This window comes from Lathamus discolor, chromosome 4, assembly GCF_037157495.1.
Source record: "Lathamus discolor isolate bLatDis1 chromosome 4, bLatDis1.hap1, whole genome shotgun sequence".
NCBI classification, from domain to species: domain Eukaryota; kingdom Metazoa; phylum Chordata; class Aves; order Psittaciformes; family Psittacidae; genus Lathamus; species Lathamus discolor.
The window spans coordinates 34,610,370-34,629,857 of record NC_088887.1 but is presented as its reverse complement, the minus strand read 5'-3'; the positions used below and the strand labels follow the sequence as shown (position 1 = coordinate 34,629,857).

At 39.0% G+C, this 19,488-nt stretch overlaps 1 protein-coding gene across 1 annotated transcript in view; it reads right to left on the bottom strand.

Moving 5' to 3' along the window:
• Positions 1–19,488, bottom strand: part of BACE2 (beta-secretase 2) — a 46,130-nt gene that overhangs the window by 3,993 nt on the left and 22,649 nt on the right. Inside the window, exons 3-8 of the mRNA XM_065676988.1 lie at positions 15,256–15,472; positions 13,523–13,651; positions 12,179–12,313; positions 8,963–9,064; positions 5,304–5,453; positions 3,773–3,941 (exon numbers count right to left, since the gene is read on the bottom strand). Of these exons, the coding sequence (XP_065533060.1) occupies positions 3,773–3,941; positions 5,304–5,453; positions 8,963–9,064; positions 12,179–12,313; positions 13,523–13,651; positions 15,256–15,472 (902 nt within the window). The remainder of the gene's footprint in view (positions 1–3,772; positions 3,942–5,303; positions 5,454–8,962; positions 9,065–12,178; positions 12,314–13,522; positions 13,652–15,255; positions 15,473–19,488) is intronic.

Below are 19,488 nucleotides of genomic sequence, written 5' to 3'. Positions count from 1 at the left end.
TACTACTACCTAGGAATTTAGTGTTTTGAAGAAGTAAAAAAAGCAGCATAATTTTCCATGCTGGAGACAGCTTTGAAAATATACAGTCCCTAATTACTCATTATTTGGCTTGAGTGCAACAATTACTCCTATTAAAAAAGGCAATACAAAACTGTTGCCATAGTGGCCAACAATTTAAATTACATTTTGAGAATACTTGATAGCAGCACAGCCTCTGCTTTCTTCCCTCCAAAACCAAAAGTTTTCCCTCACTGTCTTCCACCCCCAGTGAAAGTGAGAGGAAATCAAAAGAGAAGAAATTTGCTTAAATTGTTCAAACAAGTCCTTAACATAAACTAACAGTCACACACCCGTAGTGTATTTACGCATTAGAGGAATTAGGGTATTTTGGCATATTTTTTAAGAGTATCTGGTAGCTACCTACAATAAATGCTTGATGTCGAATAAATAAGATTTTCATTATTGATGATTACAGGATAAAAATGGCACCTCTGGAAAATGCTGGTTTATAACATTTATGTAGAATTTTAACACACTCACTCACCATCTTGGGTGGTTTGGAAAGGAAGCAAACCTGAAGTTAGATCAAATTTATCATAAAGTTGTAAATTGTGGCTTGGAAGGGGCCCCTGAGAGTCACCTAGTCCAGCCTCTTACTCCAAGCAGGACTGTCACCATCAATAGATCAGGTCACTTGCAGCTTTATCCAGCCAGGTCTGGTAAAACCTTGAGGATAGAGATGCATGGATCCCCCTGGGCAGCCTGTTTCAGTGCTGTGCCACCTTCCTGGTGAAGAAGAAATTCCTCATGTCCAACTTGAGCCTTCCTGAACGTAACTGGTGGGTGTTGCCCTTTGTTATGTAGTTTCACTTGCACTCAATCTTGGCTTGCATTCAGTTTAGGGCCCACTATAATACCTAGCTGTTCTTCCGCAAGGCTGCTATTCAGCCAGTCCCTTCTCAGACTGTACCCATGAATGCTGGTTTTCTGCTTGAGGTGCAGAACCTTTGCACTTCTGTTCACTGAAACTCGAGGTTTCTGCTGCCCAGTCTTCCTGGTTACTAAGGCCTTTCTGGACCGAAGCTCTGCTATTCATCATGCCATCCATTCTCCCAAGTTCAGTGCCCACAAATCTGGGTGCATTCTGTCTCATCACAGTTTAATGTAGATTAGAGTGCTTGGTGCACTTCCTTCTTAAAACCATCTAAGCGCTGCTCTTAGGATCTTCTCACTTACTACAAAAATACTAGATGTCTAATTGTGCTTGATGTCAAGGTACCATTAGGTCGCTTCACCAATACTACCTAGTTGATCTGAACATATTGTCTCAAGAAGGAACCTGATTCAAGCCTTTTCTAGTCATCCTGTAAACAGTAAGTTATCCCTGAAATCATCAACAGGGAGCTTGAAACAATCTGAAATTAGTAATGGGCAGAATTAAGTCTTCAAGGGCTTCCCATATTGAGGAAAAAGCAAATTTCTTTTCCTGCTACAATAGAATAGCTTCCTGCAGGAATCTATCTAACTCTCCTAACTCTTGGTACATCCTGGAGAATGAAAACAGTGCAAGTATTGCAGAATAAGGCAGTTTTCATGTCTAGCCAAGTCTCAACAGAAAGTTCAATGATGTTAAAGCCTTTAGTCCTGTTCCCCTCATTTTTATATTCATCACATACCTGTTTAACATCTTATAAAAACATGGGCTTAAATTTAGCATTAACACTATTGTAAACATGAAAGCATAGGTCATTGCAAAGCCACACCAAAGGGTCTTTCATATTTCAATATTTCTGAAAATTTATGCCACCAGTCATTCAATTTAATTTATGTCCACGAACAGACTAAAAAGCTCCAAATAAATTACATTAATATAGTTCCTATGAAGGACATAGCTGGCCTCCACAGGAAGCCAGTTAGGCAGCTTAATCCCTCACACTGCAGAGACTGCTAGCCACTCACAGTTGTGGTTTTCTGATGAAAGCAGTGTTAAATACGGAAATCACAAGCTGTGTTGGAATGGATTCAAATCAACTGGCATATCCAGCAAAATGTCATCTGCCCCGTGAGTGGAGTCTGACAAATCAGTGTATCTTGTCTCAGTCAGTGGCTTATGTCATCTGATTTCTCAAGAAGCTAAGTTCCCATGATGCTAGGTTAGACATATGCATGAAACATGGACAAAGAAATAAGGAGGAAATGCCTTCTAGCACCAGCTGGGTATTATTATGTGTCCAAGCTCATGCAAATTCAGATTTCATTTCTGCTCCACAAGCTCAGGTCTCCCTCTTTACACAAGGTTGGCAGAGCTACTTGGAATGGCCAAACTCCACTTTTACGTAGCAATATTAACATTCAGGTGTTATTATGGTTCACCAGCTCTTTCTCTTAACAAAGATCTGCTGTCAAAGTGTTCTTATGAGCATCAGCTGACTTGTGGCCCCTGCTGACTAGATGTTGGTCAGTATGTTCTGTCAAAAGCCCCCTCCCCTCTCCATTAATGGTAGCAGCATAACAGGGACAAGAGGCAGCTCTGTGCTTGCTGAAATTGCAGTTAGAAAGCATAAGGAAAAATGAAAGGCAGGAAAACCTGGTTTGTAGTATTTGTCTAGTTACACTTTCCTTCCAGACACATTCAAAATGTGTCTTTCATCACTGCATGGTACCTCATAGAGGTCCACATCAATATCCAGATTTTCTTTCATAGTAAGCTCAAAGATGACAATTTTCAGCCCATTAACAATAGAGAGATTAAAAAAAAAGAAAGGCTTTTAAAATGCCCTGGAGCTACAACTCAGCTACCTAGGCTCTCTTTTTCCCCTCAATTACCAGGTTGCATTAAGCATTCAACTACTTATTGCCCTTACCCTCTCTAACATAAATACTGGGGATTAAAGAAGCACTGTCAGCAGTAGTCCTTTTCTCATGAAAATCTCAGATGATGCAATGTTTTCCATGCGTCACCATTTCGGTCTAGGACAGGAACTTGGATATGGGTTCATGTCCCTTCCCTCCTCTCCCACTTGCATGCTCCTGTGGTGATAAAGCAATGGCTCAACAACAGGGGAGGAAACCTCAAAACTTCTGTTTTTAACTACACTCGATGAGATAAGAGAAATCATGAAAAGGCAAACTGACCAGCGCTTTAAAATAATCCAAAAAAAAAAAAAAAAGCGCTTTTCCACATTTCCTCAGCAGATAATTAAAAAATCAATGACTTTCTACTTACAGTGAGAAAACTATTTGTTTAGAACCAACACAAACACCACAAGTCTTTATCCGAGTCCCATTTTCATCTTAGCTCTTTCTTACTGAAAGAAAGAGAGGCTGAAAAGGCACAGTTTACACTAAAAGAAAAGCGCGAGTAAGGTACTTGACTACACATTCCAAAAGTTAGTTGAAGAATTAATTTATCTGCAAATTAGAACAGGAACTATACAATAATGAAGCTGCATTAAAAACAGGACCTTGTCTCATGGAACTGTCGGGGAAACTGCACACAGAGACAGATGTCTCAGAAAGAAGATCTCTCAGAGGGAAGAATGCATCTAAGATACCCAGAGCTGAGGCTGATTTACTTCATGCCAAAAGACTTGTGTGCAAGACAGCTTTTTTTTTTCTCCCCTTGAAATGTGAATAACTTGGGATTGCTCAAGAATACACCCTTCACACATCATGAGTAATCACGCTTTTCCCCTTCAGATAAGTGTCAAGGTTTTCTCTGAGAGACCAGGTGTTTCCTCACCCACCAAGTCCTGAACTGTATTTCTCTTACCTGCACATGGACTCACTGCAAAGCCCACTCTCCTCTGGGCTCTGTCAAATATTACATAGAAGCCTTCCATGACTGTAGCACCAATAACTAGGGCATTTGTGGAGGAAGAGATGCCAAATCGGTAGCACTGTAAAGTCTCTCCTATTCCAAGGATAGGTTGAATATAAAGCTATTAAAAAAATAAAATAAAATAAAGATGACAGAGTGTAAGAAGCAACACCACACAGTACTTACAAGTTCAGACTTCTTGATTTTGATATGCAAGCACTCAAACTCCACTGGAAACAGAGAATGAATTGGGGCAAGCAGATTTCTGTACATGATTTAAAACTGGTCAGACAGAGCTTACATGCAGGTAAGATGTAAAGCTCTCGGATTCTAAGCTTAAATTTGAACACAGTTGGTCACTATGTGAAGGTCAACAGCAAATTCATGAGAGCCACTTTTAACTGTATTTTCCATAAGGGAAGGATAGCTGAGAAAGAATTTGGCATATGAACTCAAATTAGAGAATAATTTTATTATTTACAAGATTATCAGGATGGAATTGATTCAGAAAGCAGTCAGTGTCAGCTTCAAGGCTCTAGATTCATAAATTCAAGTCACATTTTACCCCTTCTGCCCTCAGGGAAGATGAAAGATTGCCAAGCTACATGATCAATACAGAAAAAGCTTATCATAAGGTTTTACTATATTTCAAGTTAAAAATACACTTAATTAATAGGTTCATTCTCCCCTCTGCTCCTGACCATCCCCTGAGGTAAAACATTAGCAATGTCAGAGGATACTAGCCTGTATTGCAGCCTATACTAGGAGTGGAAGCCAGAAAGGAAAAATAAAAGTGGCAATTTTTTTTCTAAAAGCTGGGATGGAATATTAATGAAAGGTAAGCAAACCAAGTTACGGAAAATGGTGAAGACATCACATGAATGCCACAGAAACCAGATCAATTTGCTTCCCAAAATAAGAAGATCAAAACAAAACACACACATTCTGTACTCACATTTAATATGGTTAAAGCTCATGAAAACAAAACAAGAACTTGCCTATTTTTCCTGACAGTTTGAAAAAATCATTCCCAACTACATGGACTGCGCACTCACTGGGAAACTGTTTTCCTTGTTTGTTTTAGGTTAGACAAGTATGTTATCTTCCCTATTTATAGAATCATAGAATCATAGAATAGTTAGGGTTGGAAAGGACCTCAAGATCATCTAGTTCCAACCCCCCTGTCATGGACAGGGACATCTCACACTAAACCATCCCACCCAAGGCTTCATCCAACCTGGCCTTGAACACCGCCAGGGATGGAGCACTCACAACCTCCCTGGGCAACCGATTCCAGTGCCTCACCACCCTAACAGGAAAGAATTTACAATCTGATTTTTAAAATGTCATTTTAAAAGATTTCCCTTGCATACAGTAAGACAGTTCTCTATTATGGCTAAAAATAGCTCCTATTTTTTTAAGAGAATTTGCTTTATAACAGTAAAAATAAATGCATAAATGAATAAACAAAGAATGTTGAGACCTGTGGTAGGATAGAGATCCGAAATGACCTACTGGAGTTTTCATCTCTTAGATATATAGAGAGTTTGGGAAATAAGGACCAGGGTCTTTCAGTTTTATCCCAGCATGCAAGCTGTGAACCAGTCCAGAAACCAGAAGAGAATTCTTGTATCTATTAAAAAAAAAAAAAAAAAAGAAAATGCATACAGATTACAGACATTTTGATAAGATTTTTGTAAATGGTGTCTACCACAGCTCAATACTTCTTCAATTCCCATAGAGAAACACAAGTCTTACAAGGAGCTTTTTCTTTAAGGATCAAAGCAAAAACCCAACACACAAATCAAGGTGTATCATAGCCCATTGTGATTTGGAAGAAAGGGGAAGAGGCAAAGTAAGTTTAGCTCTTCCTTCCCTCCCCATTTGTGTCTCATTACTTCCACTTCTGCAATGGACATGTAGAACCTCCCTGAGAAATCAGTACCACAGAGGAAAAGCATCAAGAGGCTCTTACTACCCATCTACCTCTTCTCTGAAGAGCTCTGAACAAATGCCGATGTTTTGAAGCAGCAGACGTATTTTAGAAACACAAACCAAAATACAAAAGCCATGAGTATGTAATGGAGTCATCTCACTTCCTCACAGACCTACAGCTTCTTACTCGGCTTTAGGGTTTTGAAGCCAAGGGCTAAGCCAGCATCTCCTGGCATCTAGAGGAATCAAGGTCTGCTACAGTCAGTGGAAAGAAACACATCCCTCTGTCTTTTGCTGCCCTGCCACTCACTGCCAATACAACTTGACATGCTCTTGAAATAAGATTAACAGTAGTTTTTAATGTATTATATAATACATCACTAATAAAGCAAAAAGCAAACCTCTGCAGAGCTTGTTTGCCTAAGACAAACATCTTGCCCGATGTTCCTGCTCCCTGAAGCTGATCTGCTGCCAGATCAGATGAAAAACCTGCCTTATTTGAGTGCATTACTTTGCGCTGGTTCTCGTTCCCACATGAAGGAACATCCAAGGCAGTATCTTGTTCTGATGCTGCACAGCCAAAGCCTCCCCTTTGGGAAAGGAAAAAGACAGAATCCGTCCTCTCCACTCCCCTCATTTGTATTTAACTGTGATACTGATTATTTTGTAAACATCAGCTCATACATTAGTTATATGGCATTTTAACAGGTCACAAGTATTCACCCCATCCCACACACAATAATATTTGCACAATATTAGGCTCTTACTACTTCCAGGGGCTTAATTCTTGGTTTGGGGCCAGAAAGCATACACTCATGAAAGCACACAGTGAGACTTACCCCCACATACAGACTCGGTTTACCCTTAGCTCTCAATGTGTGCGCAACTACATCTCTTGGCACAGGACAGAATGCTCTGCCCCCTCACAGATAAATCCCAGGCCACACCTGCTGAAAATACAGTTCTTCTCTCTTTTCATTTTCTCTTGGAAAGCAGAGCTTGTGATCTGAAGGAACTGCATGGTAGCAGCCACACTGGACAGACCAAGCCCACAAAGTGCTCTGTGTTAAGTGTCTACTTTCATTTCCCAAGAAGACTGTTTATTACATTGCATTTCTTTGCCTTACTTCTGTACGCTGAAGAAATGCATTGGAGGGATTTGGCTGTATGACACCTAAAAGATTATTAAAATGAAGTTTTTAGGTTTATTTGAGCCTTCCTTTCTTCAAGTTATTAACTTTGTATTACCTGCTAATTTTCACTCTGTATGAGCAGACATGCTGTTTTGACTTCAGCTCAGTGAGGTGCAGTAAATGCCACCCCTCTGTGGCTCACCTCTGCCCATCTACCCAAACCAGCACCCTTCAGACTTGCCAATATCAAACTGCATCTACAGCTTCTCCCTAAAAGATGTCAGTCCAAATAAGTAAGGTTTAAAAAAAATATCTGCACCACTGAAGAGCATAAAGCTCACAGCCTTGGATTTTCATGGAGATGGAACGCTTCACATGCAGTTATCCCAGTATACCTGAGGGGGCAATAACATCTTGCTGGGAAGCTCACAACAAGCTGCTAGGAGAAGGAACTTGTTAACCTAGATCACCTGTGGTCAGAGAAGTATGTCTGACTACAGCAGATGATTTTATGTTTCAATGGTACATAGCCTGACAGAAGCACAAAGTGCTAAAAGTACAGTTGTGATGCTATGGTACAATTACTGAAAATATCCATTTTCTTGACATTGCTCCTACACAGCTGGAATCTGATCCTTACATCTTGTAACTGCTTTCTTATTTAATAGATTATCTCCTTTGTTTAGAGCTGTGAAAGCTGGGGTTTTGTGTGTGTGTGTGTGTGTGTGGAGGGAAATGGGTACAGCAGCGAGGTCCTTGAGATTAAAAAGAAACCCTAAAAGAGAAGAGCTAGTTTATGCATTTTTAATAGAATGACCAGAAACCATCAAGCAGAACAAGTGAGTGGTTTCCCTCTAATACTTTATTGATCAGTTGACTATTTACTTGTCATGTGGAAGATCTTAGTTCAAATGTCCTGACCAAGACCAGAGAGGAGTGTGGACTGCTGTGATTCACTTCACAGGAGGATGCCCTACCACAAGGTGCCATTACAAGATATCTTGGGTAGGCTTCTTACAATTCCCCCTTCATTGACTGAAATTGTTCCAGTCAATACTTAAGTGCTTTGCAAACAGAAAACTTTTCAACTAGGGAAGTTGAGCTACATAAGGTAACTAGTACATTTATATCAGATACTGGACACTTGAAGGCAGTGGAGAACACTTCATGCCAAATCTCTGCTCTCAATCAGGTAGGAAAAGGATCTAAATCTTGAATTATCAGCATACTGGCAAATATTCTGTCTTTTGGGCAGCTAGCCAATAGTCCAGTTACTGTATTTCCTGTGATTTGCAACAAGTACGGCTGTCTGATTGTGAATCTGTGACAAAAATGTTTAAATTGTTCACACTGAAATATCTGGGATTTATTCTTCATCTTTAACCTTCTTGGCGCTGTGCACTGTATTCAACCAAAATTTAAGAACAGTTTTTATTAACCAGAAAATGCGGCTTTGGCTACTCTACACTCACAGAAATCCACCATTTCCATGCCCTACTTCTAAAGCCCACACTATTTCCAAAGAAAGACTCCTTTAAACATAAATAATTCAATAATGAAGGTCAAAAGCAGTTTTCTTGATATGAATAATCCTAATGAATAGCATCCATTCTATACAACAATAGGCATTATACTTGGAAAGGAACTGCTTGCAATAGCAGGTTCTTCCACTTTATAAACACTCCATTTTTAGTGAAAGGACTGATTTTTGCACTCTTTATACTTTGAATCAGAGCAGCAGGTATTATGCCCATGTTTCTGAAATGCTTAGAACAAAATATTCCATCTTTGCACTATTTCTGATGCATTTTCATACACATATTCCTGTTTTGTACTTGGACCACCCTTTTCCCTTCTCCCTTTCCATCTTCACATCTTCCTTTGTCTTTTCCGTTTCCTAAGACTATCAGTCACTCCTCACTTATTAACAGAAGTAGATCAGGAAAGATGCTGCTCCCCCCAGGTTAAAACCCTATCACTTACAAGGTAGATAGCAAAGATGACACTCCTTTCAAAGATGTGATCATTTAATAGGAATTTAACATTTTGAGCAGATTGAATGACATTAGCTTACCAGGGATGTGCGAGCTATCGCTTGCACAACTGCACTGAAGACTTTCTGGGGCAGACGGAGAAGCGTGGTTCCACTGTCTACTATCGCTTTATCAGCATTGTACTAGGGAGGGTGAAAAAATTAAAGAAGTTATACACTGTAGCTATGTAATGCAGACTCCACTGCTTCATAACAATGACAAAGCTGTTCCTTTTTGATAGCTGTCTTCCCAAAGCCACATGTCATACCTGTCGGCAGCTCTCTTTACTTGATAGCTTGAATTCAAATGAAGTTTGAGAGCAAAAGCAGGATACGGTCAGCCTAGACACAAGACTGAGGTTATCTGCACCACTTGGGAAATTACTGTGTGCTACCACAGCTGGTGCAAATAGCCAAACCACTGTAAAAAGAAGTAAACCCCAGCCCCTGTCAGAGCTGTGAGCTAATCTGCTTTACTTCCCATATGCTTTGGGGCAGAAGAACTCTCATGGTCAGTACAGACAGATGCTAAGCATGCTGATGTAGCTTACAAGTATGTCCAAGCCCTGAATCAAGGTCTCTGCTATAATGGAAACAACTCGCTCTAGTTTAAACACAAAGCAGCAACTTACTTTTAATGGCTGGTACATCTAATTCAAGAATACTCATGGAGCATTATACCTCACTAGAAGTCACACTTGGTACTGGCTCAAGAGTACAAATGCCAAGTGCCAGACATTTCTCTTTTGACTGCTGAAAACCACTAAAACACAGAAAAAAACCCATGTATAAAACCCACTTGAAATTTGAATCTGGCTGCCTCAAAACTGGCACTAAAACCCCTAAGCAAACATTTCATTATTAAAACCCAAACCCTCAGATAAGGATATTTCAGCCAATTTCAGATACATCAAACAAAGAATAAACATTTTAAAAGGTATATATTTTTTTCATGAACCCCTTAAAAACTGTGAATAAGTGGGGGAGGAGGGGAAGCAAGTAGCAGTGACAGCTGTTTGAATTAACTACTTTTGTTGCCAGCTTAGGCAGTAGGATCAATATAACTGAACAGTGCCATATTTATGGCATAATCATAAGACAGAGAATAATATACAGCATAGGCTTTTTAGGAAGAGGTTAAACAGCAAGCAAATTTAAAATACTTTCGTTTAGATGTTATCAAGTCATACAGAATATCTTTAGCACAGTGATGAAAATAAAACCCACCAAACAAAAAAGTAACTAACTTAGATATTCACTTTTTGAAAGAGCTGCTATAGGCTGCCAAGCAGAGCTGAAAGAAAAGCAAACAGGAAACCATTTAGAATACACAGAAATACTTCTAAAGAGTGGAGAGAAATATCAAGGCATTGTGGAGTCCAGTTTAACAGATCTATACCACAAATATGCAATTGCCACTGTCCTAGAAAGCCACCCCTGGAAAAAAAGTAGGTAGAAGGCCCAGCCAAGAGGGTCACCACTGACAAACCCATGCAAAATGCCTGGAGCAGCACAATTGCTCGGCTAGGGACTAAGCACCTGGATTTTCATGCTGTGTACAGCATACTTGGAGCAGGCAGCAACTTGCCTTCTTAGTCTTCCTGGTTAATGTTTAACAGGGCACTCTGTGCAGCCTGCACTGCTGGCAGCTCAGTACTTCTCTCAGCCCTGGTCTGCAAGGCTCAAGGCCACATCTGCAGTGTAATACTGTACAGATTCCCAGCATTGAAGCGAGGGGACTACTTTTCTCTGGCAAGGAAAGGAGTAGTCTCGGATGATGGTTAAAAGAAATGTTCCATTTCCTAGAAGACAACTAAGAGGAGAAAGGGCATATAGTTCATCATCCTATACAGTGAATTATCATCCTCTGCAAGCCCCTAACTAGCCAAACTTTAATTGTACTAGCTCTGATTTACTGTTCTTCCTCTAAATTTTTACAGGAAGACCTCCTTTGATCAAGAAAGGAATGATGCCTTCTGTACCGGTGATTAGCATACTGTGCTAACGCAAACAATGTGAAAGCAAACCTTGGCTTAGAAAAGAGCAACAATAACAGGAAATTTTGTAACACCCCTAGATTTTTAAGCAAGTTGTTTTCTGGAAACAGCATGTATTAAACCCTTAGTATAAGGGCTCCTCTTCAAAAACATATTGTCTCTTTCATAAGGTAAGAAAGAAAAGCAAACATAGTGGTTTTGCTTTCCTTTATAGAGGCATTTAAATAGACCTTGTTTTGCTTATTAAGTTGAAAGACAGTATGACTCATTTTAAATATTTTATATGGCAATATGAGTTTTGTATTTTGTATGGAAATAGTTATGCACACATAAGGTTTTTATCATGAATTTTATAAGAACTATAAAAACTTTAGAATTATCATGTCCCAATGATTTCCAACTAAGAGAATAAGCACAAGATAAAATTAAGATGTTTAATGAAAACAGGACATGAAAATTATAGAACTAAAATCAGAGCATGAATAGCAATGAGCAACAGGAAGAAACAAAACACATACATATGCACATATCCTTCAGAAAAAAAAAAGAAAGAGCTTTGGAATAAAAATTGCAACAACACAGTCTCATTAGACTGATCCAGAGATAGCATAACATTATTCCGAATAACAACAGAAAACATGTCCGTCAGGAATGATACCTGGCAAGGCTGAAGCGATAAAAGGTGGATTACAAAAATAAAAAAAGGAGGCATAGAATGAGATCCTTTGGGAAGTGTCCCAGGTTGACACCTGCCCACTGCCACTGTGAATTACATGCTTAGACATCTCTACAGGAGTCAATCCAAAAATCTTTCCTTTTCTTTATTTGACCAGAATTGCTTTAAAACCCTTCAGCTTATTTTGCTGTGTAACAGAAAACCGTACATGGTAGTCGTTTAGTGTCTGTTGTCTCCTGGAGTTAATGCACCATCTTCAGTGTTAAGACACCCCTGTTACAACTGAAACTAGCCAGGAGGCTGAGCTCTTCCAAACCACAGCAGCCTTATTTTCAGTGGACTGTTCATTTAACAACTGTAACTTAGTTCTTAAGTTTACTGAGAATACCACTAATGGCTTTAAAGTCCTCTTTGAAGCAATTTTAGCGTGCTTGATGTACACCTTGCATTTCACATGGCTCATTCCTTTTCAAAGTTACCATGCAGCCTTAATTCTCAGAGGAGACTTCAATACACACCTGCTTGCGAAGTCAAAACTGATCAATTAAGTGTTTTTCTTAGACAGAAACACATAACTGCAAATACCTCTCTACAGTCCAGTTCAAGGTTTTGTCCTCCAACCTCCAGTTTGAGAATTTCAACCTGGTAATACCACTCCTCTTTGATCGGTGTGTACCAAATATCTCCCTTGTACAGACTTGGTTCAATTCCACCCAGAACCTGAGGGAAAGGAGAAAGGAATTCCCATGCTTTAAAATCCTGTATGTTTAGATTTGGAGTAAGCACACGATAAAAGCAGAATATTTAACTGTGATACACAGGGCATAAGAATTTTAACTTAGCACCATTTGTAAGGATTTTACTGACATATTCTTTGTCAATAATAAAGCGGTGTGAAACATCTAGACATTACATAGATTGTGCTTCAAAAAGAATTCCTACATTGGGCCAAATTACCAGCATTCATCTACAAGCTACCACTGATCCTATTATGAAAGTTCCACTGTTTGAAATTGAAACAGTATCTTCAGTGGTTTAATCTAGCCAATGTATAAAAATGGGACAGAATATTAAACTTGCACATCATAAATTCACTTTATCAGATCAGAAAAACCTTAATACTGTTCAAGAACATTTCATTTTTCTTACACACAACCAAAATGGAATATGACCATCCTATCACTGCTGTCACTGTTAGCTTCCATCATAATGTACACTGGAGCCGACTGGAAGCATACCAGACCATCAGACTTTGAACTGAACTAACATAAGCCAGTTCTCTCTTGAACTTCATCTATCTCATGTTTGTTAACATTTACTGTGTATGGATTCACTACAAAATAACTATTTGTGATCAACTCATGTGCTGATATGCTTATTTCAGCATAATTTGAGAACAGTCATTCAAATCTCTATTCCAGATAAATAATGGCCAATTCTCAGTCCTACTAAAACTGATGGAAAGACTTTCCAGAATCACAATAAGTAGAAAATCTGGTCTTCAGATTTTTTGCTTTAACATGTTGCCTACAAAAAAGGAAAAGAGCCTTGATTCCTCTCCCCCTTTTCACATCATGTAAAAAAAGTACTGCAGCATTTTGGTAAGACTGAACAAGATAAGCAGCTGAGTAAGGGACTACTCAGTTTGAAAAAGGTAGCAGAATCTGCCCTGAGGAAACACCATAACATTTATGTTTTTCTTTAATAAGATTTAACTTGAAATGCGGAAGTTTATTCAAACTTGAAAAAGTAAGTAAGAATGGAGAATGAAAACAGACACTTGAGTTTTGCTTAAATGCTTAACTTTACCTTAAAAAAATCTGAAGTATTTCATGGTTAAAAACTAAATTTGGAAGTAGGATAGTCATAGAAAAGAGGGAGAGAGATTAACGAAGATACATCTTCCCTCTCAGATTGACAGATACCCACAAGACTACCTCCGTTGGTACCACTTCCAGAAACAGGCAATCCAGCACCACACATCTGCAAGGAGAAAATGTTGGGGATCTTTGCCTGCCTCACAAGAGAATCAAAGAATGTCTCCACAGAACTTGAAGGCTTGAAGGTGTAGAAAAAAAAAACAACAAAAAAGAATTGCAGAAGTATTAATTAAAAAGTTTCTTAGCAGAAATAAGCAAATCATTCAAACAAGACCACTTTTCTCAAGTAAATTGAATTTCTGACAACCAGGTGATGAAAATTCTAGATATAACAAGTCATCAAAACCCTAACATCTGTCACTTTTCTGTTTCTGTTGTTTTTAACAACATTTTTACTCTTGACCACTGTCATAGAAATCCCTGACACACATGAGTATTTTTCAATTGAAGTTTTCAAACTCACATACTAGTTTCAGTTCCAGGCGGAAACATTCACCGATGCTTTCTGTTTGGAAAAGGCTTTGGGCTATTAGAACAGTCAAATGTAGCTTGCCCTTCACATCTTTCCACAGTTAAAGGGCAGAATTTTTAAAGTGTGGATTTTCAGGTTTTAGGCACAGTTTAATTCTAATGAACTTTGAATTTAGTGGCCCTTTCTTCCTCTTCTTTCTTTTAAAGAACTTTCTATCCAAGCATGCTCCCTTCAACTGATCACTGGCCAATAGGTTCTTTTCTACGTTTCATGTCATGCTTTCCTTTGCAGTTACTAGAGCACTGCAGTGTCATTATAATTCTGACTTCCGTGTAGGTACATCTCATGATAGGCAGAGATCCTGGCTAGCTTGAGAGGTGCCAAGTGCTCTTACTGCAAAAAGCACAGAGTAGCCTCAGAAGCCAACAACACTTAAGTCTTTGGAGGAAGGGAAAAATAAATGCCCTGAATGCACTGTTTACCCAAGCCTGAGTTTGAGAAGCAGCTCTTCTTTGTCTGTATGTTGACAGTGTATGACAGCAATATGGCATAAGTCAATAGCATGATTACATAGCTCTTGAATAAAGCATTTTAATTTCATAGTCGGTGGACAGTATTGAATTATTTATTCTAACTGGGTATATCTCAGTTTGTGAATTTCTCAGAGAGTTATGCATGGGTTGAAAACTATGACAACATAGTATTCCAATCACATTTTCAGTTTTAGATTACAAGGTAATAAATGTTAAGACTATAAATTTTAGATTTTAAACTTCTACCTTTATATCCAATCTCCTTGAGAACAGGATGTGCTTGGTTCTACGTTCATGAAAACACCATAGATAATATTTGTTCTGAAATTATCCATATATATGCCTTCCTTCTCAACTTTTACTTGGTGAATGGAGAATGCCTAAGAAAGAACTGCCAAGTGCTCTGCCAAGTAAGTTCATCAGTGCATTGACAGGTCTTGAGGGAGGTCATCAGAGCCCTAATATGCACCCTTCATACACATGCCAGCAGCCATTACTCCCGTAGTCTGGTACTAAAAGCTCTGTAAAAACTTATTCCTTCCACAGGACCTGAAATCGGAGCCTTCATTACCACAAAAGCCAAAACCCTCAAATGGGACTGCAGTACCATCACTTCCCAATTTATTCTTTCTGGAACAAACACAAAGGATCCATACAAAAGAGTGGCTGGAAGGGTGGAGTCTAATGCTGACCGATCATCTGCTCAGTTTATTTTAATAGCTAGATTTCTATTTATTGTCATTGTGAAAGACAATAGCTGGGGAAAGGATAATTTACCTTGGCTAAGGCATCGTAGGCAAGACCAAGAATCCCATGCCATTTAACGCCTGGTAAGAAAAAGTTCTCTGATTCAAGAATGGTAGCAATGTTGATCGTGTAGCTGCCATAGATTCCTTTTGGGATAGTAATGACATCTGTACCCAGCACTCCAGTCCAGCTTCCTTGACTGTACTTAACTGTGACATCAATCCCTTGAGATTTGTAAGTACTTGACCTTTAAAAGGAAAAGACACACTTATGCACAAGCTATTCATTTACAATGCAAGACAGTATACTCAATCTCGGTTTTTCCCAGAGAGGAGAAAAAAAAATGAAGTCTGCAAAGTCAATCACATATACTCACAGAAGAAGGGGTATGCATTGTACAAGCAGTAAAAAGGGGAAAGAAAAAAATCTTGAGGCCCTCTTTTTATTCTGAAGCTATCGATGACTCAAATCTTCACAATGTGCGTCTTTTTTTTTTTTTTCTTTTAAATCTAAGGTATTATGCTACCTAATGCAACATGGTATTATTATGCTACCCTATGCAATATGTCCCTGACTCAGACTGGTCCATCACAATAGGAGCAATACTCTTTAATTGGAGATGGAATGTATTAAGTGGTGCTAGGAAATTAAAAGCTTCTGAATTCAAATCTAAAATTGAAATGCCAAGCTAACTGAATAGCTGTAGACTAATACCTCATTAATATTATTAAAAAATCAATTTTGGATAAATTGGAATATTATTGTGAGTATCAGCAGTAAGACATAGGTTTTCTACATCTGCAGTTTGGCCTATCTATCAGGAAGTAGGTAGACTTGGATATTATTAACAAATGATTTACTGACTTGGAGCAGGAAAGGAAGGAGTTCTTTCGAGACCAGGGAAGAGAAGGCAAAGGAGCAGTTAAGTATGGGAAGCAAAGAAATGAAAAGAATCCTGTTGAGAAGGCTTAACAAAAACATTAGGAAAAAACCTCAATAGACATGTCATTTAAAAATACTGTAGTATAAATATAGTAATCTTCTTCCACCTACATCACTGCTCAAGAGCTACAGGTGTTCTAGATCCCTCACAATTTAGTTTGGTCCCATTCCTCAGCATACAGCTTCCCTTTCTGAAAAGACAGATGACCATTCCCGGTTCATCTGGCCAGACTTTTAACTTGACAACTTTTTTATAAAGTAAATTAAAAAAAAAAAGGAAAGGCAAGTGTAAAATAATTTCATAGCATCACCTTTACATGTTTGTAAAACAACAGAAACTGCAGGTGGTTCATCGAGTGTGGGCATTTTTATCAACTCAGCTTTATCTAACAGCTGCTCTGACAGAAACAGCCGCGTTAAGTGTCTTCAGAGCCCCCTGTATCTGAGCTCACCAGAGTGAAGGTGGTGTAATTTTGTCTGTTATGGAGAACAATCTTTAGATGGCAATGCAGACAGCTCCCATCCATTCAAGCAGACACTTGATCTTGAGGCACAATTTGCTATACAGCCCATGCAACTGATCCTCCTCTTAGCTAAGGGAGGGAGGGAGTAGTAAGAGGCCAGGATATATCCTAAGCAGTTTTTGATGCTCCCAACATCTAACCCTTCAAGGGTCTTCAGGGCTCAGTAGTTTGCAACATCCAAGACACCAGAAATACATGAAATAATAGGCCCCACAGATTAAATTTCGACAAGCACAAATTCCAGAGATACTGTTACTACCTGTGTCTTGTCTTCTAATGCTGTTTTACCTCTCTCTGTAATTCTGCATTTGTCTAACACTTAGACAAAGGTACATCTCTGCTCAGGCAGGGCCTTCAGAACACCACTGTGCTACTGGCTGTAGATCTGATAAATCAAAATGAAGTCTGAATAATTAGTGACATGAAAAAAGGGGGGAAGGGGCAGGAAAGAGAAGGGGAAATACAGGGTTCTTCATGTAGAAAAGTGTCTGGCTGTGCAACAGAAGAGGAAACACCTGAAATCAGAGAGAAAATTGGGAGCTGGGAGAACAAAGCAAAGAGAATCTGCAAATACAGACACTGCATGACTAGCAACAGCAGCAACACATAGCTCTTTTTCTGTAAATTGTAACAGCATGGTGGATTGAGCTGTGGACCAGGACATAAAACCACTGGGTTTCTTTTCTAACACGGCTGCTGAACTTTCAGGTGGAAAGGCAGGACAAGTCACTTCCTCAACTTCTGTGCATCAGCTTTCCCACCTTAGAAATGGGTATGAGGATACTCATCTCATTTGTAAAGCACACAAATGCTATATTGACAAGAAGGCCTTATTACTTCCTTCAAAGAGCAAAATTCCTGATGTGAGAAGGGATATCACATAATCCCTGTGTCAGCAGATTACATTCTGTTCCACAAAACCACTTCCTACTCCATCATCTTGATTGCAATCAGTGCATAGTTTTCCACCTCAGTGACATAAAAAAAGGAAACTTCTTTAGAGATCAAACCTAGAGATTTGTTCTAATTCATGGGACAAGTGTTTTAAAACAAACACTCAGGACAAAAAATTCCAAATGAGCCATTTTGGCTGTACTGAAAAAATAAGAAATTCACCTCCTCCAGAAGGATAGAGGGTATCTCAGCCAGAGGCAAAGAAAAAGACCTCCTAGGTTAGAATGCTGTAGTGACACTACTCCCTTTTCTATGTCCTGCCTGGTAACTCTCCTCTCTTAGCAGTTTACAGCAGCTTCAAAGGCAGTTACCAAGATGACACAGCCAAACCTTTCTCTGCAGTGCCAGACAATAACACGAGGGGCAACACATGACTTCCATTGTGAGGTTCAGACTGGATAACAGGAAATACTTCCTCGAAAGGACAGTGTGGCACAGCACTGAAGTGCTCTGCCCAGAAAGATCACAGATTCTTCACCCTTAAACGTTTACAGGACTTGGCTGGACTCTGCCATGGCTGATCTGGTCTGCCTCATTTGGGATTTGTACTAGGTACCCTACAGAGGTTTCCTGCAAACAACATTTTTGAAACATCTAACTGATTTCTGGGGGGCAAGATCCATCCCAGATGACATTTATTTAAATCTATTTAAAGTATTTAAAATGGGAGAAGCATGGTGTAGCCAGGTTCAAACATGTTAATGGTTGCACTTTATTCTGAGCACACTGCAGTACTCCATCAACCCAACCCAAACCAGAAATTGCTATTGCAATTGCTTTGAACTGTAATGACTTGAGTTTGAATCATTTTACAAAGCACCCTTTAACTCTTCAGGGCCTAAATTTCAAGGTTGCAATATTAACTTTATAGTAAAGTTCTGAAAACACAGTGTACACTGAGAACACTTGATAAGAGACTGTAACCTTCAAGCAATTTCACAACCTTTCTCAATACACAACCTCTGCTGTTTCTCATAGTTTACAATTCTTTTGAGAGAGGCCTTGCCCTCCCAGACAAAATAACACTATTTAAGAGAAAAGGGAGAATGAATACTTGTGGGTTTAATTCCTTGCAATTAAGTTTCCTGTAGCTACTACCTATGAAAGGGGATAGCTGGCATGTAGAACTCTGCAGCAGTGCAGAAACTGCTTTCTAGTAAAAACTCTGTACTTTCCAGTGCTGTGTCATATCAGACTGAAATATGAAATATCTCCATTAACACCTGAGTATGTGGCAGCAGGTAACACTAGTCTAGGAAGCGGCACAGAAATACTGGCTTTCCTTCCATTACTAGTCCATCTCATTGGGAAAAAAAAAGCACAAAACCTCATGTTAAAATACATAAGAAGGCAAGGAGAATGGTGATACTTTCCAGACGCTCAGTCCTCGAAGTATATTTATCCATATGCTTCAGCTAAAGATAAAAACTGTGTTTTGCAGAAGTTTACCTGAAATAATTGAAACTAAAGAAGGGCAGAAAGGAAGAAAGAAGGGAGAGTGATTCAGGCAGACAAAGCTGCGCTTGGCTGTGACTAATGTCAGCTCATGCTAAACACAGCAAATTTAGTGTATAACAAGCACCAAAACCACCAAGTTGTATCTTGTAAGTTACCAGTTTTGACTAATTTTGGTTTTGGATGAAATGTCAACTGACAGATACAATTACTGTGTTTCAATTGTTTTTTTTGATTTTTAACAAATAGAAAGTATATTTAAACTTTCCATTCCTCCCAAGACAATTTGCGTAAGAAATTTGCTGAAATTGATATGATTTTGCAAACTATTTTTACCCTGTTATCTTCTTCCTTTTTCTCCAGCTCTAATCAGCTCTGCACTTAGAGC